At 45.5% G+C, this 15,335-nt stretch overlaps 1 protein-coding gene across 1 annotated transcript; it reads left to right on the top strand.

The window, feature by feature from the left end:
- Positions 1–219: 219 nt before the first annotated feature.
- Positions 220–13,220, top strand: Gja1 (gap junction protein alpha 1). The gene is given in 4 exon segments (XM_036168966.1): positions 220–430; positions 10,310–11,463; positions 11,466–11,520; positions 11,522–13,220. Coding segments are annotated over 3 exon segments (1,305 nt in total). The 5' UTR covers positions 220–430; positions 10,310–10,322; the 3' UTR covers positions 11,631–13,220.
- Positions 13,221–15,335: the final 2,115 nt, after the last annotated feature.

A 15,335-nucleotide genomic window follows, 5' to 3' on the forward strand; every position in this document is an offset into this window, starting at 1 on the left:
TTTCTCTCTCTCTCTCTCTCTCTCTCTTTTTTTTTTTTTTCTCTTTTCTTTTTTCCTTTCTCTTCGGCACGTTCAGATTGCACTTTATTTTGACCCGGCTGCTTCTTCTGCCTGCTCAGCCCCACGCTCACCAGCCTCGTCCCCGCCTTTCCTTCCTCCCTCCCTCCCCTTTCTCCTAGCCCCGCCTTCGAGTTGAGTCAGTGGCTTGAAACTTTTAAAAGCTCTGTGCTCCAAGTTAGAAAAACGCTTTTACGAGGTATCAGCACTTTTCTTTCATTGGGGGAAGGCGTGAGGAAAGTACCAAACAGCAGCAGACTTTTAAACTTTAAATAGACAGGTCCGAGAGCCTAAGCCCTCCTTTGCTTTGACTTCGGCCTCCAAGGAGCCTCACCGCTTTGGCGCGCCAGCTTCGCTTTCATTAAGCGAAAGAGTAAGTTTTTGAAAAAAGAAAAAGAACAAACCCACTTTACCTATTAGCGTCTTCTTCTGTAAGGAAAGCTCTCCTATTGCGGTTTATAAATGCGTTGTCACTTTGCCTTATGATTCTGCCAGCCGAGCGATGGACTTCAAAGGGCCTTTCATCGCCACGTGCTGACTTAGAATTGGGTTGTTTAGAAAGTTTTCCTGACAATGCAACAGGTAAAAGACTCAAAACTTTTCCAACCAGCGTAAGGAACCAAGTTACTAAATTTGGATCTGTTGCGGAGCCTAACTTTTTACTTTTCGGTAGTCACTAATGGGGTGGGTGTTGCGGGTGGTGGGGGCTTGGTGTGGGTGGGGGGGAGAGTTGGCTTGCACATTTCCGTCAAGTTTGCTTAGTGTGCCTCCGATAGTGTTGTACACGGCGTGCTTTTTTTTTTTTCATATGGAAATACTGACCGCCGTTCTGCAGCCTTCAAAAAGCAGATCCCTTTTGTGACAGAGTGCTTTGTTGAGAAGCTGCGGCTACTTGACTTCCACGTGGTTCGTTTTTAGACTTTTCAGGATTAAGCCAGAAGATGGGGAGATCAGGAGGCTGCTGTTCCGGCCAACAGTAGTTACTTTGTGCAAAGCCCGCGCGCTGCTTCGGGGTGAACCCCTTAGCACGCACCGCCAGCTTTTTCCTCCACCACGCTGGCAGCACCGGGCCAGGAGAAATCTTGGATCGGTGGTGGTGACTTAAGAGGAGCGTTAGGGGAGAAACGGGCGTTTTAGAGAGAGTGTGTGTGCCAGGAGGATACTTTTCCAAAATCAACTGCTAAAACACGAGCTCCTAGAAGGAATAGGGGAAAGGCACTTTCCGAAGCTGCACTTTAGAGGGAGCTTACCCCCAGCCCCCCACTCCCGCCTGCCCGCGCAGGAGACCTGCAGCGCCTTTGGGGCTGCTGGGACAGTTTTGAGTTGGCGCTACCCGGGGGCTAAGCACTAGGCAAAGATGATGTTAGCGTGCGGCTTAAAAGGGGTCCGTCTTAAAGCTTTTTTGTTTTGCTTTATTTATTTTATTGGTAACACATTTCTGTAAAGCACTTTGCCCCGAGTTCATTCTGTCCCGCCTAAATCCAGACGGAAATAACTCAGGGTGAGCCTGTATTGAAGTTTTTTTTTGGGGGGGGGGGCAGGGGGGTTGTACCCGATGAGGCTGAGAGTGGAACCGAAGTGTAAGCTTTGGGGAGGCGGGTTGCGCGGGCCCTGCCATCTTAGCATCCTGTGCTCCGCTCGCGCTCCCCGCAGCAGCCTCCGGGCTTTGGCGGTCCAGACCTCTGCCCGCCAAGGGGGAGGGGAGACCGGGCTCGCCGCCCGTCGGTCAAAGAGCAAGCGATCGACTTAATTAAAGTTGACAGTCCAACGTCTTCCCCTCCACACCACCTTTTCTCACCCAATTCTCCCCCCCCCCGCCAAACTCGTGGGGTGCAGCCCCTGGGAAGGGTCTCTGAACACCTAGGGAGCCTCGGTGCTGGCCAAGGCACTTGTAACACTCGTGGAAACTCTTGAAATTCCCCAAGAGTGAGGCGGGGCGGAAGAAGGAGGGGCAAAGAAGACCCTTCGAGAAACCGTGCGGCAGCTCCTGACGTGGGCTGAGACAAATCCGTTCAGGATTGGGAAATTCAAACCTTGAGTTCCGAGCAGAGCTCTGCGGTTCGTGCCCTCGGGTCCACCTAACGCTCGCTGGGCACGTCTGGCAGAGCCTTGGACGGGCGCTCCCCAGCCCGCCCGCGCGCGCGGAGGCGAGCTTCCCTTCCCTCCCCGCGCTGGGTTTCGGGTGGGGAGAGCAGAATAGAGATCTAAAAACCTACCGAGCTGTGTTTCGAGGTGGGTTTAATTTCCTTTGTTCCCCCATCAAAGTAGTAGTGACTGAAAAGTGGTGAGTCTTACCAGTCCAACGGCCAGCAGTGTGCCAAGAGGAACCTTAATGTTAATTTTTTTTTTTTTTTTTTGAGAATTGCTGAAAATAAAAGCCTGTAGAATAATAGAATATGCTAATGAGGACCTAGATTCTGCTTGGTAGGCCAAGTTGAGTGAAAATGAGCACAATTACAGGCCGTACATTCTGTCCTGGTGAGGTGTTGAATTCTCAATTACTGGACTGTGTCTCCCCAGTGTGTGAAAGCCACCGTCTTTTGCCTGCGGCTCCCGGTGGTCGTGCTTTGATCTCCCACGGTCTTAACGCCTACCGTATTTTTTTCTAGTGCCCCTTTGAAGTTCTTCAACATCGCTGCTGCCCCATCATCTCATCCTTTGCAGTTTGGGATTGATTCCTCCTCTCCTTCCCATGACCTTCCATGGGAAGTTTGGTTCTAAAGTCAGCAGCGGGCAAAGGAAGGCTGCATTTCCTTCCAGTTAGGGAGCAGCAGCGTTTGGTTACTTAGACTTTTTCCAATTCAGACTTTTTCCAATTCACGCAGAGAGAGAAGGGGATGGCGGACACTGCCTTGCTTTAATTATTACCGTGTGCAGAGGTGTAGCTCGGTGTGAACTGTAGAAACTTTATATACCCCGAGGGAAGGGAATGATAGGAAAGTCACCCACTGATTAATACCTGCGACTCCACCTTTCCGGTTGTTCTAACTTCCCTTCAAGATTCTGTTTGACTCTTGAGGCACTGAGGCCGATCCAGCTCAGCTCAGGAGAGAAACTGTAATCATCTTCTGTATCATTAACGTCCACATTCAGTATAGATACTTCCAAGCTTTAAAAAAAACAAAAACAAAAACAAAAAACAAAGAAACTCCCTGCTACTTCTAGGCAAGAAGGTGGGGATGTGTTTTGAGTTTTTGGGATAACTGATTAATTTACCATGTAGAGATGTGTGAGCAAAATACCTTTTGCCAAAATTCAACCCATGGTTGGTTCTTTAGGTAACTTGCCTGAACTTCATGTCTCAATTTTTCTAGCTGTTTACAGTTTCTAGAAACTATATTGTTTGAACAGTTTTAGTTACTATTTTCTTATAGAAAAAGATACCAAAATATTTTATCATGGTGGTAATTAAAAGCATGGAATACATGGGTTATCTCATAGAGTGCTTACTGAGGCAAATAGATTTTTTTTCCCCCAGACAGGGTTTGGGAAAGCTTTTGGAGCTTTTCCTGGAACTCATTTTGTAGGCTAGGCTGGCCTCGAACTCACAGAGATTCACCTGCCTCTGCTTCCTGAGTGCTGGGATTAAAGCCACCACTGCCCCACCTAGATTGTTCTTAATATATTTGGGCACCCTAAACCTGTGTTTACATACTCAGAGTAACAGCATTGTTTAGTAAGCTATCTTTGGAGGTGGGTGTGGGTGGATGGAGGCAGACGAAATTAACAAAAATGATGGCTTTTTAAAGTTACTTGGATGGCAGTTGAATATGACTTTTAGACTGTAGCTTCTAACTCCCATCACCCCCATCCCTAAAGTTGACTGAGCAACCTTTGGCAGGAGAGCTGGGTGGCAGGTGGTGAACAAAGGCAGAGATTGTCTCTTGGTTCACCATCTTCTTGGGGGGGGGTCTTAGCCACAGTTTACCTCATTCTGTGGAGTCTGCTCTATTTTGACTGTTCAGATGAGGATGTGTAGGCAGGACGATAAAGCTGTCTTTTTTCCACGAGACTGGGAATAATAGGGAATCCCTTACAAAGGAATTGAGGTAATCTGACACCTGTGTGTCAGAATTTGTAACAGTGATTACATTGAATAGGTTTCATTGACAAGAGCTAAGCATATTCTCCAGGTATAAGGTTGCAAAGGTTGAGTTTGTCTGATCTGGAGATGTTTTCTGTGGTGTGCTAATTCAGATCACCTCTAGACTCAGGCTGTGTAGAGCTACTACATTAGCTGGTTAACATCAGCTCTGCTCCTCTATCCAGAACCATCTCCCACATTGGTCATTCTTTAAGCAAGCATTTCAAGTAGACTGCCTCTGTGATTTTTGTCCTTTGTTACCTTGAAATTGTGTGTTACCATCCATCAGAACTGGGGGAACACAGGAGCATTTCTTGGAGGGTCTTTTCACCACCACTGAGGTCACATCTCCTAAATTTAAGCAGCTCAACTTGGGTGTGGTGGTGCATGCCTTTAATCCCAGCACTTGGGTGCCAGAGGCAGGTGGTCCTCTGAGTTTGGGGCCAACCAGATGGTCTACGGAGTGAGTTCCAGGACAGCCAAGACTACACAGAGAAACCCTGTTTCAAAAAATGAAAAAATAATAATAATAAATGGCTCAAATGATTGAAGTACATTGCTTCAACAAACAGCAGTCCTTAAGCAAAACTGTCCTTTGAAATTTTAGGCACTACTTCTGGGTGATGGGGTGGAGAGTGGGGCACGCAATTAAACTTTGCTAAGTGTTCTTGCCTGAATGTACAACATGTGTGTGCCTGAAACCCACAGGTTCAAAGAGGGCGTTAGATCCTCTGAAGCTGCTGAAGCCATAGACAGGCATGTGGAGAACCAAACCCATGTCTTCAAGGGCAACAAGCGATCCTAACCGCTGGACCATTTCTCCAGCCCCTCTGGCTTTTTCAAAGATCTTGATTTATTTTGCTCTGTTTTGAGGCGGTCTTGCTCTCGTAGACCTGACTCTGACCTTCAATTTGTCGAGATCCATCTGTCTCAGCTTCCTAAATGCTGAGATTACACCTGATGAGAGTCCGCGCCACCCCCACCCCCCAGTTCCCTCCCAGGGTTCACATTCTAGAGGATCCTGACAGTATGCAAATGTGTGACGTGGTGTAGAGGAAAGCTGTTTAAAAAAAAAAATAGGACGGGAAGCAGGAAATTCCGGGACCTGGGAAAGGACCCTTGCATAGTTCCTGCTCAGGAAAGTTTGCTAATGAGAGCTGAAATGAAGAGGAGTGTAGTGTGGAGCTGAGATGCAAATATTTTGGCAAGAGGAGCGGCCAGAAAACTTGAAGAGAGGTGAGTCAGGCTAAATGCTAGGAAGCTGGGAGGAAGCAGTCATAGTCTGATTTCATCTTGAAGATAAAGCTTATCTTTCAAATTAAATTCAGGTATGTTATGTATGTGTCAACTTAAAGTTGCCCAAAACAAACAACCCAAAAAAAAATCCATCTGTCTGTGGTTGGAAGTAGAGAGGGAAAGTCACTATTGAGCATTTAGTATAAGGGGCAGGTTTCCTTATAAAAGCTAAAGAAAAATAGTAGGAAAGTTTGTACTTTAGGAGTTTTAGGAGCATACAGTGTTTTAGACTTAGCATATGATATTGGACGTGGTGACGCACATCTTTAATTTTGGTGCTTGGGAGGCAGAGGCGGGTGGATCTCTGAGTTCAAGGACAGCCTGTGCTTCACAGAAAGAAACCTGTCTTGAAAAGAAAACAGCAAAAACCTACAATGGAGTTGGGATAAACTCAGCATTTGGGAGGCGGACATGAGTTTAAGGCTAAGGTGAGGGGTGGGAGTCGTGGCAGGCTGGAACACACACAAAGCAATAATAGCCTCCTCTATTAAATGGTCCATTAAGAGACTTTATCAAGAACTTCCACAGACATTCCCTTGTGTATTTCTAGAGAGTATAATTTTATTTACAATATTGAAGGACCTTCATCTAAATTCACTTTCCCTCATTCTGAGATGGTTCCCAGCTAGGAGTGGTGGCACACGCCTTTAATCCTAGCACTTTGGAGACAGAGGCAGGCAGTTTGAAACCAGCCGAGTTAACACAGTTCGATCTCTCAAAGAAGAATGCTACCAGCTGGGCATGGTGACACATGCCTCTAATCTCATCACTTGAGGGAAAAGCAAAGGGGCCAGGAGTTCAAAGTCACCCTGGGTACAAAGGAAACCTAGTGCTAGGCTGAGCCTGGCCCTTCCTCAAAAGATGCTATTAAAGCCCACTGTAGTGATCAGTAATTTTATTTCTTACTCATCATAGTTGTCCATCAAAATCCATACAATCAAGTAAGTTACCGCAGTTGAAATATTATTTTGATACCAAGGGCATGCGATTTGACCACAGCTTCTACAGGATGCTTTGTTAAGACTCTAGGGAGCGGGACAGCCAGCTAGTTTTATTTCAAATGTAAACTCTTTTTAAGACAATTCGTTTAGGTTAAACAGTTCCGTTTCTGTGATCTTGGGCAGTAGCAGAGAGTGACTGATGGAACAGAGGGGCCAAGGGTGACCTCAGTTTGCAGGTGGCGGAGCTCTGCTGTCCCTGAATGTTCCGTACCTCCAACTAAATATTTAGACACTCTGGCCTTCTCTCCTTCCTAGATGTTCTGCCACTTGGAAATATTTTTTGGTCAGGGAAACGCCCAAACTTCTGAGGAGCCACTGTTTGGTCTCCTGCTTGCCTACAAAATTTTACTTCGGAACCACCTGGGACATTTGTTTTAAACAGTGATCAAAACAAAACAAAAGATGATTTCTCGGGCCTTGCCTTCCAGGACTTCAGATTCATTCCACTCTGGAGTGCCAGGCATGTATGTCAGCAAATGCTGTTATGAGACCGAGGTTCTAGAGCAACTGTAAAGAGACCAAAGTGGGTCCTTCTGAAGGTCACATGAGATGGGTGGAGCTTTGAGCATCTGACCTTGGTGGTTGTGTCCAGCAAAAGAAAGTGATTTAGCCTGGGAAACAGAAAATACTAGAAGAGTGGCTGACCTGGTCTCTGTCAAACATCTGCTATTAAGGGCTGCAAGTCGAGCTAAATTTTGAGTGAGTGCTCATTTGGGCCTGTAAGCACGGCAGAGCTGCAGGCAGGAGGTCCAGGGCCATCCTTCTGTGTATAACCTGAGGACAGCCTGGGCTACATAACCCTGACTCAAAGGGGAAAAGAAAAAAGAACCTATAGCAGAGAATTTTGCACAAACCATTGTCTTAGAGACCATTGTTATAATTGTGTTCTGGGAGGCTAAGGTGGGAGTTCAAAGCTAGCCTGGGTTACATAGGAAGTAAGCTAGAGGCTAGTCAAGAGTTCATAGCAAGACCCTATGCTGAAGAACCAAAATAATTCTTTTTTTGGTCTGGATGATCTCTAAGATCTGGAAAAGTGAAAATATTAAAGAACAGCCAGTGGATAGAACTGTTGGTTGATAACAGTGAACAACTAAAAACAGGTAACTAAGTTTGGAGTCACACGATGAGCCATCACATTCAGCATTTGATGGTATCTATGATAGTGGTAATAACAGGTGTCTACATGTTACAGGAGCTGGAGTGCCCAAATTGGATAATTCATATCTTATTCAGATGAAAGGCTGTAACTCATTAATGCAAATGACTACTGCGTGGGTGCTTCAAGAAAAGGCAACTTTGCAATTAAATTGCTGGTGCAATTAAAAAAAAAAAAAAGAAGAAAGAAAGAAAAACTATTACCTAGAGAACCGACTAGTGACCTAGTTCACATGCCCTGGCACTGGGAATACTTTTGAGGAATCTCAGAATTATACAGAAGCTGAGTTTCTTACTCCGGGATATAAAGAATTTAATAATGAACTCCCACCAGTGTCCTCAGTTGTATTTCACTTTGAAGAACGAGGATGTGCTGACTAAAAGCTTCTGTGGTGCCCAGTCTGCCTCTGAGCATCCTGCTTGCCTTGATCTTATTGCTGTGCGGATTCTGATGAGATGTGTGCAACCATCTGATCACTTTGTTTTCACCGCCCCACCTCCCAGCAACTGGCGATCTGAGCAAAAGCAGATGACCCTGGCAGAATATTATAATTCTTTACCAACAGAAGTGGGGCCAATTTACACATCATCACATAGAACTGTCTGGATGCGGCTCCAAAGAATTCTGATGTTTGTTTGACCCTTGTGGACTACCCTTCAGTTCTAGTCTAGCATTTTCTGCTAAATTAGAGGCTTTCTCTTTTATGTTCCCAAACCATTATACTGTCTATCACGATTAAATTATTCCCTTCACTTCAAGCCTTCCCATGGCCTTTTAACTCTGGACCCTGGCCAGCCCTTGCTGCTCTTTGATTACATTGCATACACCGATTTCACAGTCTGAAATGACCTCCCGAAAAGTGGGAAAGAGCCTTCCTTTTGTTTATGGTTGTTTAGAAAATGTTGTTTGCCTGGACCTTCCCACCCACACCTTCTAGTTTTGGCAGGAGTGTGATCATCACCTGAGGTACCCATGGATGGAGCCAGGAGAGATTCACAACCCCACCCCTCCCTCAGGAGCTGAAGGCAGTTCGTCCCTGACTACCTCTGTCCTGGTACTTGTTGCATTGTCCCTGGCTGTCACCCTTGTTAAAAACTGTGTGTCTGCATCATCTGAATCCCAGAGAAACTTTCCTCTGCCTTCAAAGCCTCTGTGTGATCCGATCATTGGAATGTCTTGGTCTAAGGACCACGAGTTTTCTGGGTAGGCAGGAAGCTGTTTCCTTCCCAAAATTTGAAGGGAGGTTTTCTCCTTCTGCCATTTAAGTGAGTCCTGGGGCTCAAGCTCAGGTTGTCAGGCTTGGTGGTTTGAGTCCTCGCCTGCTAAGTAAGCCATTTTCCCATTCCTGCTTTGTTTTTTGAGACGGGACCTAACTTTGTAGCCCTTGCTGGTCTGGAACCCAGGCTGGCCTCATTGGTAGTGATTCTCCTGTTGGTCCCTGCTGAGAGCAGAAGTTATAGGCATGCCCTGCCACTCCTGGTTCAAGGTCCAAAACTCGCCAAGAGAACTGGGAAAGGCAATCTTATTTTCTCACATATTCTTTTTTGTTTGGTTCTGGTTTTGGTTTTTGGTTGGTTTTAGAGACAAACAAAAACCCAGGGTTCCTCTGTGTAGCCCTGGCTGCCCTAGAAACCAGTCTGTAGACCAGGTTGGCCTTGAACTCAGAGATCTGCCTGCCTCTGCCTCCTGAAGTCCTGGGATGAAAGGCACTACCACTGCTGGGCTGAGAAAAATACTCTTGATATGGTTCTTTTTCCTCTGTCAAGCTATTAAATGGTATTGAGACACAGTGAACTCAGTGGAAATGTGGATGCTAGTGTGGAGATTTTACTTAGGCACAGTGGCAGGATAGCCTCAAACTCATCAGTCCTCCTGCCTCATGCTAGATAGAAAACAGACCAAGTATGGGAGCACATGCCCAGAATCCCAGGAGGCAGAGAGAGGCAGGAAGAGCACAACTTCAAAAACAACCAACCTGGGCTAATACAGGAGGCCCGTCAAAGAAAGGAAGAGAAGTGGACAAATGTCCTTCACACAGAATGCACACAAATTACATGCCTGATGTATCATGGAGAAACACTTCAGAGTGAAATTGGGATTGAGACAATATCCTAACATTTTGGGAACTAGGGTTAGTTGCTATGGAAGGCCCTGTAAGTCCTTTCTCAAGTCCTTGCTTAGATCCCTATACTTTAATTATACACTATAGCGTTTGCTTAAGCATGCGTACAGACCCTGGCCTCCCAGCCAAGAACTGTCCTTGTTTATCAGACAAATAAATAAGCAGAGGCAGCCAGGCTGTGGTGGTGCACGCCTTTAATCCCGGCACTTGGGGAGGCAGAGGCAGGTGTGTTTCTGTGAGTTCAAGGCCAGCCAAGTCTATAGAGCTAGTTCTAGGACCGGTTAGGGCTGTTTACACAGAGAAGCCCTGCCCTGTCTTGAAAAACCAAAACAACAACAAAAAGGCAGAGAGAGAGCCTTTCGGGTCACATGGCACTGCGGTGGTGACAGCGAGGAATACATCCTCCCACAGGTTGGCACTAGCTAGGTGCCGTTACTTCTGACTTCATCTTTGGAAAATACAGCCAGGGTTGCACTTGAATTTTGGTTTGGTTTGGGTTGAATCTGCCTTATTTTGATTTTTGTGTGTGTATATATATGCACCAATTTGCAGTCTATAATCATTGAGTTGCTTTCTTTCTTTTTTTTCCTTAGGAGGTGCCCAGATATGGGTGACTGGAGCGCCTTAGGGAAGCTTCTGGACAAGGTCCAAGCCTACTCCACGGCTGGGGGGAAGGTGTGGCTGTCTGTGCTCTTCATTTTCAGAATCCTGCTGCTGGGGACCGCGGTTGAGTCAGCGTGGGGTGACGAGCAGTCGGCCTTCCGCTGTAACACTCAACAACCGGGTTGTGAAAATGTCTGTTACGACAAGTCGTTCCCCATCTCTCACGTGCGCTTCTGGGTCCTTCAGATCATATTCGTGTCCGTGCCCACGCTCCTGTATTTGGCTCACGTGTTCTACGTGATGAGAAAGGAGGAGAAACTGAACAAGAAAGAGGAGGAGCTCAAAGTGGCCCAGACGGACGGCGCCAATGTGGATATGCACCTGAAGCAGATTGAAATCAAGAAGTTCAAGTACGGGATCGAAGAGCACGGCAAGGTGAAGATGAGGGGCGGCCTGCTGAGAACCTACATCATCAGCATCCTCTTCAAGTCCGTCTTCGAGGTGGCCTTCCTCCTGATCCAGTGGTACATCTATGGGTTCAGCCTGAGTGCCGTCTACACCTGCAAAAGAGACCCCTGCCCCCATCAGGTGGACTGCTTCCTCTCGCGTCCCACGGAGAAAACCATCTTCATCATCTTCATGCTGGTGGTGTCCTTGGTGTCCCTCGCCCTGAATATCATCGAACTCTTCTACGTCTTCTTCAAGGGCGTCAAGGATCGCGTGAAGGGCAGGAGCGATCCTTACCACGCCACCACCGGCCCACTGAGCCCCTCCAAAGACTGCGGCTCTCCCAAATACGCGTACTTCAATGGCTGCTCCTCACCTACAGCTCCACTCTCGCCTATGTCTCCTCCTGGGTACAAGCTCGTTACTGGTGATAGGAACAACTCCTCGTGCCGCAATTACAACAAGCAAGCTAGTGAGCAAAATTGGGCCAATTACAGTGCAGAGCAAAACCGGATGGGGCAGGCCGGAAGCACCATCTCCAACTCCCACGCGCAGCCTTTTGATTTCCCCGATGACAACCAGAACGCCAAAAAAATGGCCGCTGGACACGAACTCCAGCCATTAGCCATTGTGGACCAGCGACCCTCCAGCAGAGCCAGCAGCCGCGCCAGCAGCAGACCGCGGCCTGATGACCTGGAGATCTAGATAGAGGCTTGAGCATCAAAGATGCCACTCGATTGTGGAGGAGAAAAAGGGGTGCTTACAGAAAGTATACCTGGGGTGTTCATTTTGTTGTTCCCATGGAGGTGGTACTCAACAACCTCAGTTATGAGGCGTAGAAAACAAAGACATTACAATACCTAGGTTCCTTGGGGGTGTTAGGGATAGCTGGGTGGAACAGGTGGGGATTAGGGAGGTACATATTGGTAATTTAATGTAGTTGATTCAAAGAACTTAAATTCTAGTTAACAGTCACATTGGGTGAATATAGGTAGGTAAGGGCTTTCTCTCTACCCCCCAACCGAGCCTTAAGAATGGTTCTGTACATGTGAGTGAGTGGGTGATAATTTTTTTTTTTTTTTTACTTTTTACTTTTTGTTTTATCAAGAAACTGAAATAGCTTTGGCCAGGAACCCATACTTCCTCAAGCAATGCATTTTCTTTATGAAATGATAGGCTGTCCTATGTCCCTGCTAAAACATTCCAGCGTCAAAAACTTGTGGTTTGCAGAAAAGCCTTCTAGGCCTGACCCTGCAGGTGTGGGTGGACCTTGTGCTAACCTTCTTAATTCTCATTCTTGGTGTCAGTTCAAAGATCAGACAAGGCTCAAAGAAAAGATCGCCCATGCAATTCCATCCCCGTGGGTTCTTTTGCACATCTGTCCCACCTTGTGTGGTGTTACCACCGTACATCCTCCTCAACTGTCCCTTAACAGTCACCAAATGGTTTCTGTCGACATTTCCAATACGGTCGTAATGTCATTTAGCGGTTTCTTTTCAAGTTAGCATCAGGGAAGCAAGCCATGCTCAATATTTAACAATTCATTTCTCCGTGTGGGTGTGCATGTGTGTAAGAGTGTGTTTTATTTGTCATTATTGGTACAAGCAGAGGCGGCAGTACAAACTCACAAATGCAGATTTGAATCTAATGCACACGGTGTTCAAGTTTGAACCTTCCTCATGGATTTTTGTGGTGTGGGCCAATATGGTGTTTACATTATAGACTTCCTGCTGTGCGAGAAAAGCACACTTTTTCCCTAATTTTTTTTTTCCTTCATGTGTCCTATTATGGATACTGGCTTTGTTCATTCTTCTCCCCCCTCTTTTTAGAATGTAGCAGTAATGCCATTACTGAAATGAATGATTTCCCTTCTCTGAAATATAATCATTGATGCTTGAATGATAGAATTTTAGTACTGTAAACAGGCTTTAGTCATTAATGTGAGAGACTTAGAAAAAAAGAAACGCTTAGAGTGGACTATTAAATGTGCCTAAAGGAATTTTGTAGTAAGTGGTAATTTGATTTTTGTCCTACTCAGCTACACATTAATTCAGAACTTGGCTTCTGAGTTTAACAGCCTTTTAGAGTGACGAGCAACTTGGGTGTTTGCACTAAGATGTTATTTGAAATACAAGAGGGGTTGAAGGAGGTTCCAGCAGTGCACATGTAACTAATTTATTTGAACTATATGCTAAAGACATCTACCAGCTTCTTCAAATGCTGTCTTTAAAAAACTCGTTACATATGATTGGTGAAATGTTGAGTATCATATTTTTCTTATTGCACGTCAGCTACATAAATGGTTTTGTACAATGAAAAACTAATGTGTTTGGCATTCCATGTTAAACTACTGTCGTGTTCAGCTTCTTCATTGCATGTAACGTAGACCTAGTCCACCCAATCATGTGCTCGGGAGAGTGTTCTTTATTCAATAAAGTTTTAATTTAGTATAAAGATGGCCTGGATGTCTTGTATGATTAAAAAAAAAAAACTTACCGCATTGATTCAAGATTACCAAAAATAGGTCTAATGACTATCATATCTTGGACTAATAAAACTCATGATTTTTGGTTTATTTGAGACAGGGTTTCTCTGAGTAGCTTTGCGCCTTTCCTGGATCTTGCTCTGTAGACCAGGCTGGCCTCAAACTCACAAAGATCCACCTGCCTCTGCCTCCTGAGTGCCGGGATTACAGGCATGCGCCACCACCACCCGGTGTGATTTTTTTTTTTTTAATGGATTTTGATATTTTGCCTACCTTTATGTCTGTGTTCCATGTGTGTACCTGGTTGCTTGCAGTGGCCAGAAGGTATCAAGTCCTCTGGAACTTGAGCTCCAGCTAGTTGTGAGTTGACATGAGACATGTGGGTCCTGGGAATCAATCCCGGCTTTGAAGAGCAGCTAACCACTGAGCCATCCCTCCAGTCTTAAAGTCCATACTTTTAAGAATATTTAAGAACAGTATTCAGAACTAGAGAGATGGCATAATTTAAATTAAAAAAAATAGGATGACCATAAGCTATATTCTGTGCATCATTGATTTTGGAACTTTGGGGTGATATTTTAACTGAGAAGATTAAAAAGTGTGTAAATGTTCAATTTGGGATACAATTCCATTCCCCACTGGGCTCCACACTAAAAGCCTCTACATTTTCTTGCCACAGCTTTCTGGATGTGTGGGACTACAGGCCTAACCCAGTGGTTACAGCTTTTGAGAGGACTATGTAGACCAAAACTCAGCCCTAAAAATGCCAAGAAGAATGAACTCTGCAAAGGGAACATGATTCTGGTTAATTGATGTTTCAGCCATAAAATGCAATATAAAGACTTGTAGCTGAAGCCAATGGTCTCAACACCTGGGAGTCTGAGGCAATCTGGCCCCAAGGTTAAGCCTCACCTGAGCATAAAATGTTAAAATGTATGTGTTTATGTACTTAACCACACTTGTGTAGTCTCCTCAGTCAGAAGGCTGAGGCAGGGCTGGCAAGATGGCTCAACCAGGTGAAGGTGTTTGCTGAGTAAGCTTCACAGCCTCAGTTCCGTCCTAAGAGTGTGTGGTAAGGATGATATTGACTTCTGGAGTAGTCATGTAAGGATGGAGATTTAACTGCAGAGCAGAGGTCCTCAACCTCTGGGTCACAACCATTGGGAAATAGATTTCCAATGGTCATAGGAACCGAGGCACCACTCAGTGGCAAAATTATAGTTATGAAGTTAGCAACAGAAATAATTTCATCAGGAGGCTGTGGCACACACCTTTAATCCCAGCACTCGGGAGGCAGAGCCAGGTGGATCTCTGAGTTCGAGGCCAGTCTGGTCTACAGCGTGAGATCCAGGACAGGAACCAAAACTACACGGAGAAACCTTGTCTCAGAAAAGTCAAAAAAAATTTTTATTTATTTATTTATTTTTTTTGGTTTCTCTGTGTAGCTTTGCGCCTTTCCTGGAACTCACTTGGTAGTCCAGGCTGGCCTTGAACTCACAGAGATCTGCCTGCCTCTGCCTCTCTGGTGCTGGGATTAAAGGCGTGCACCACCACCACCTCGCCAAAATAATATTAATAATAATTTCATGGTTGAGGATCACCACAGCATGAGGGAATTCATTAAAGGGTCACAACATCAGTAAAGTTAAGGACCTCTGTTGTGGAGTTTTTGCCCAGGTTTCAGGGGAGAGGGTTCATAAAAACACTTTAAAATGTCATAATGGTACCCAATGTGCTACATACTAGTTTTACAAATATAATAAAGTTTTAAGGCATTTCTAGCCACATAAGATTGAAGCTAGCTTAGGGTATACTCGTATGACACCCTATTTTCCAAAGAAAACCTAAAATGAAAAAACAAAAACAGCAACAACAACAACAAATTAGTCATGTGATCCAATATAAACATTTCACTCAGTGCTTCAAGGCTAGCCCCAGTTCGTCCTGACTGCAGACTGAGCCCCAGTCCATCCTGGCTGCAGACTGAGTCCCCTCAAAATAAAAACCCTCGGTTGCATTTCCAGCCCAAGAAAACAACCCTTACATTATGTGTGCAGAATTTGAAGTCATGGGTTGGGGATTTA

This window comes from Onychomys torridus, chromosome 19 (assembly GCF_903995425.1).
Source record: "Onychomys torridus chromosome 19, mOncTor1.1, whole genome shotgun sequence".
NCBI classification, from domain to species: Eukaryota; Metazoa; Chordata; class Mammalia; order Rodentia; family Cricetidae; genus Onychomys; species Onychomys torridus.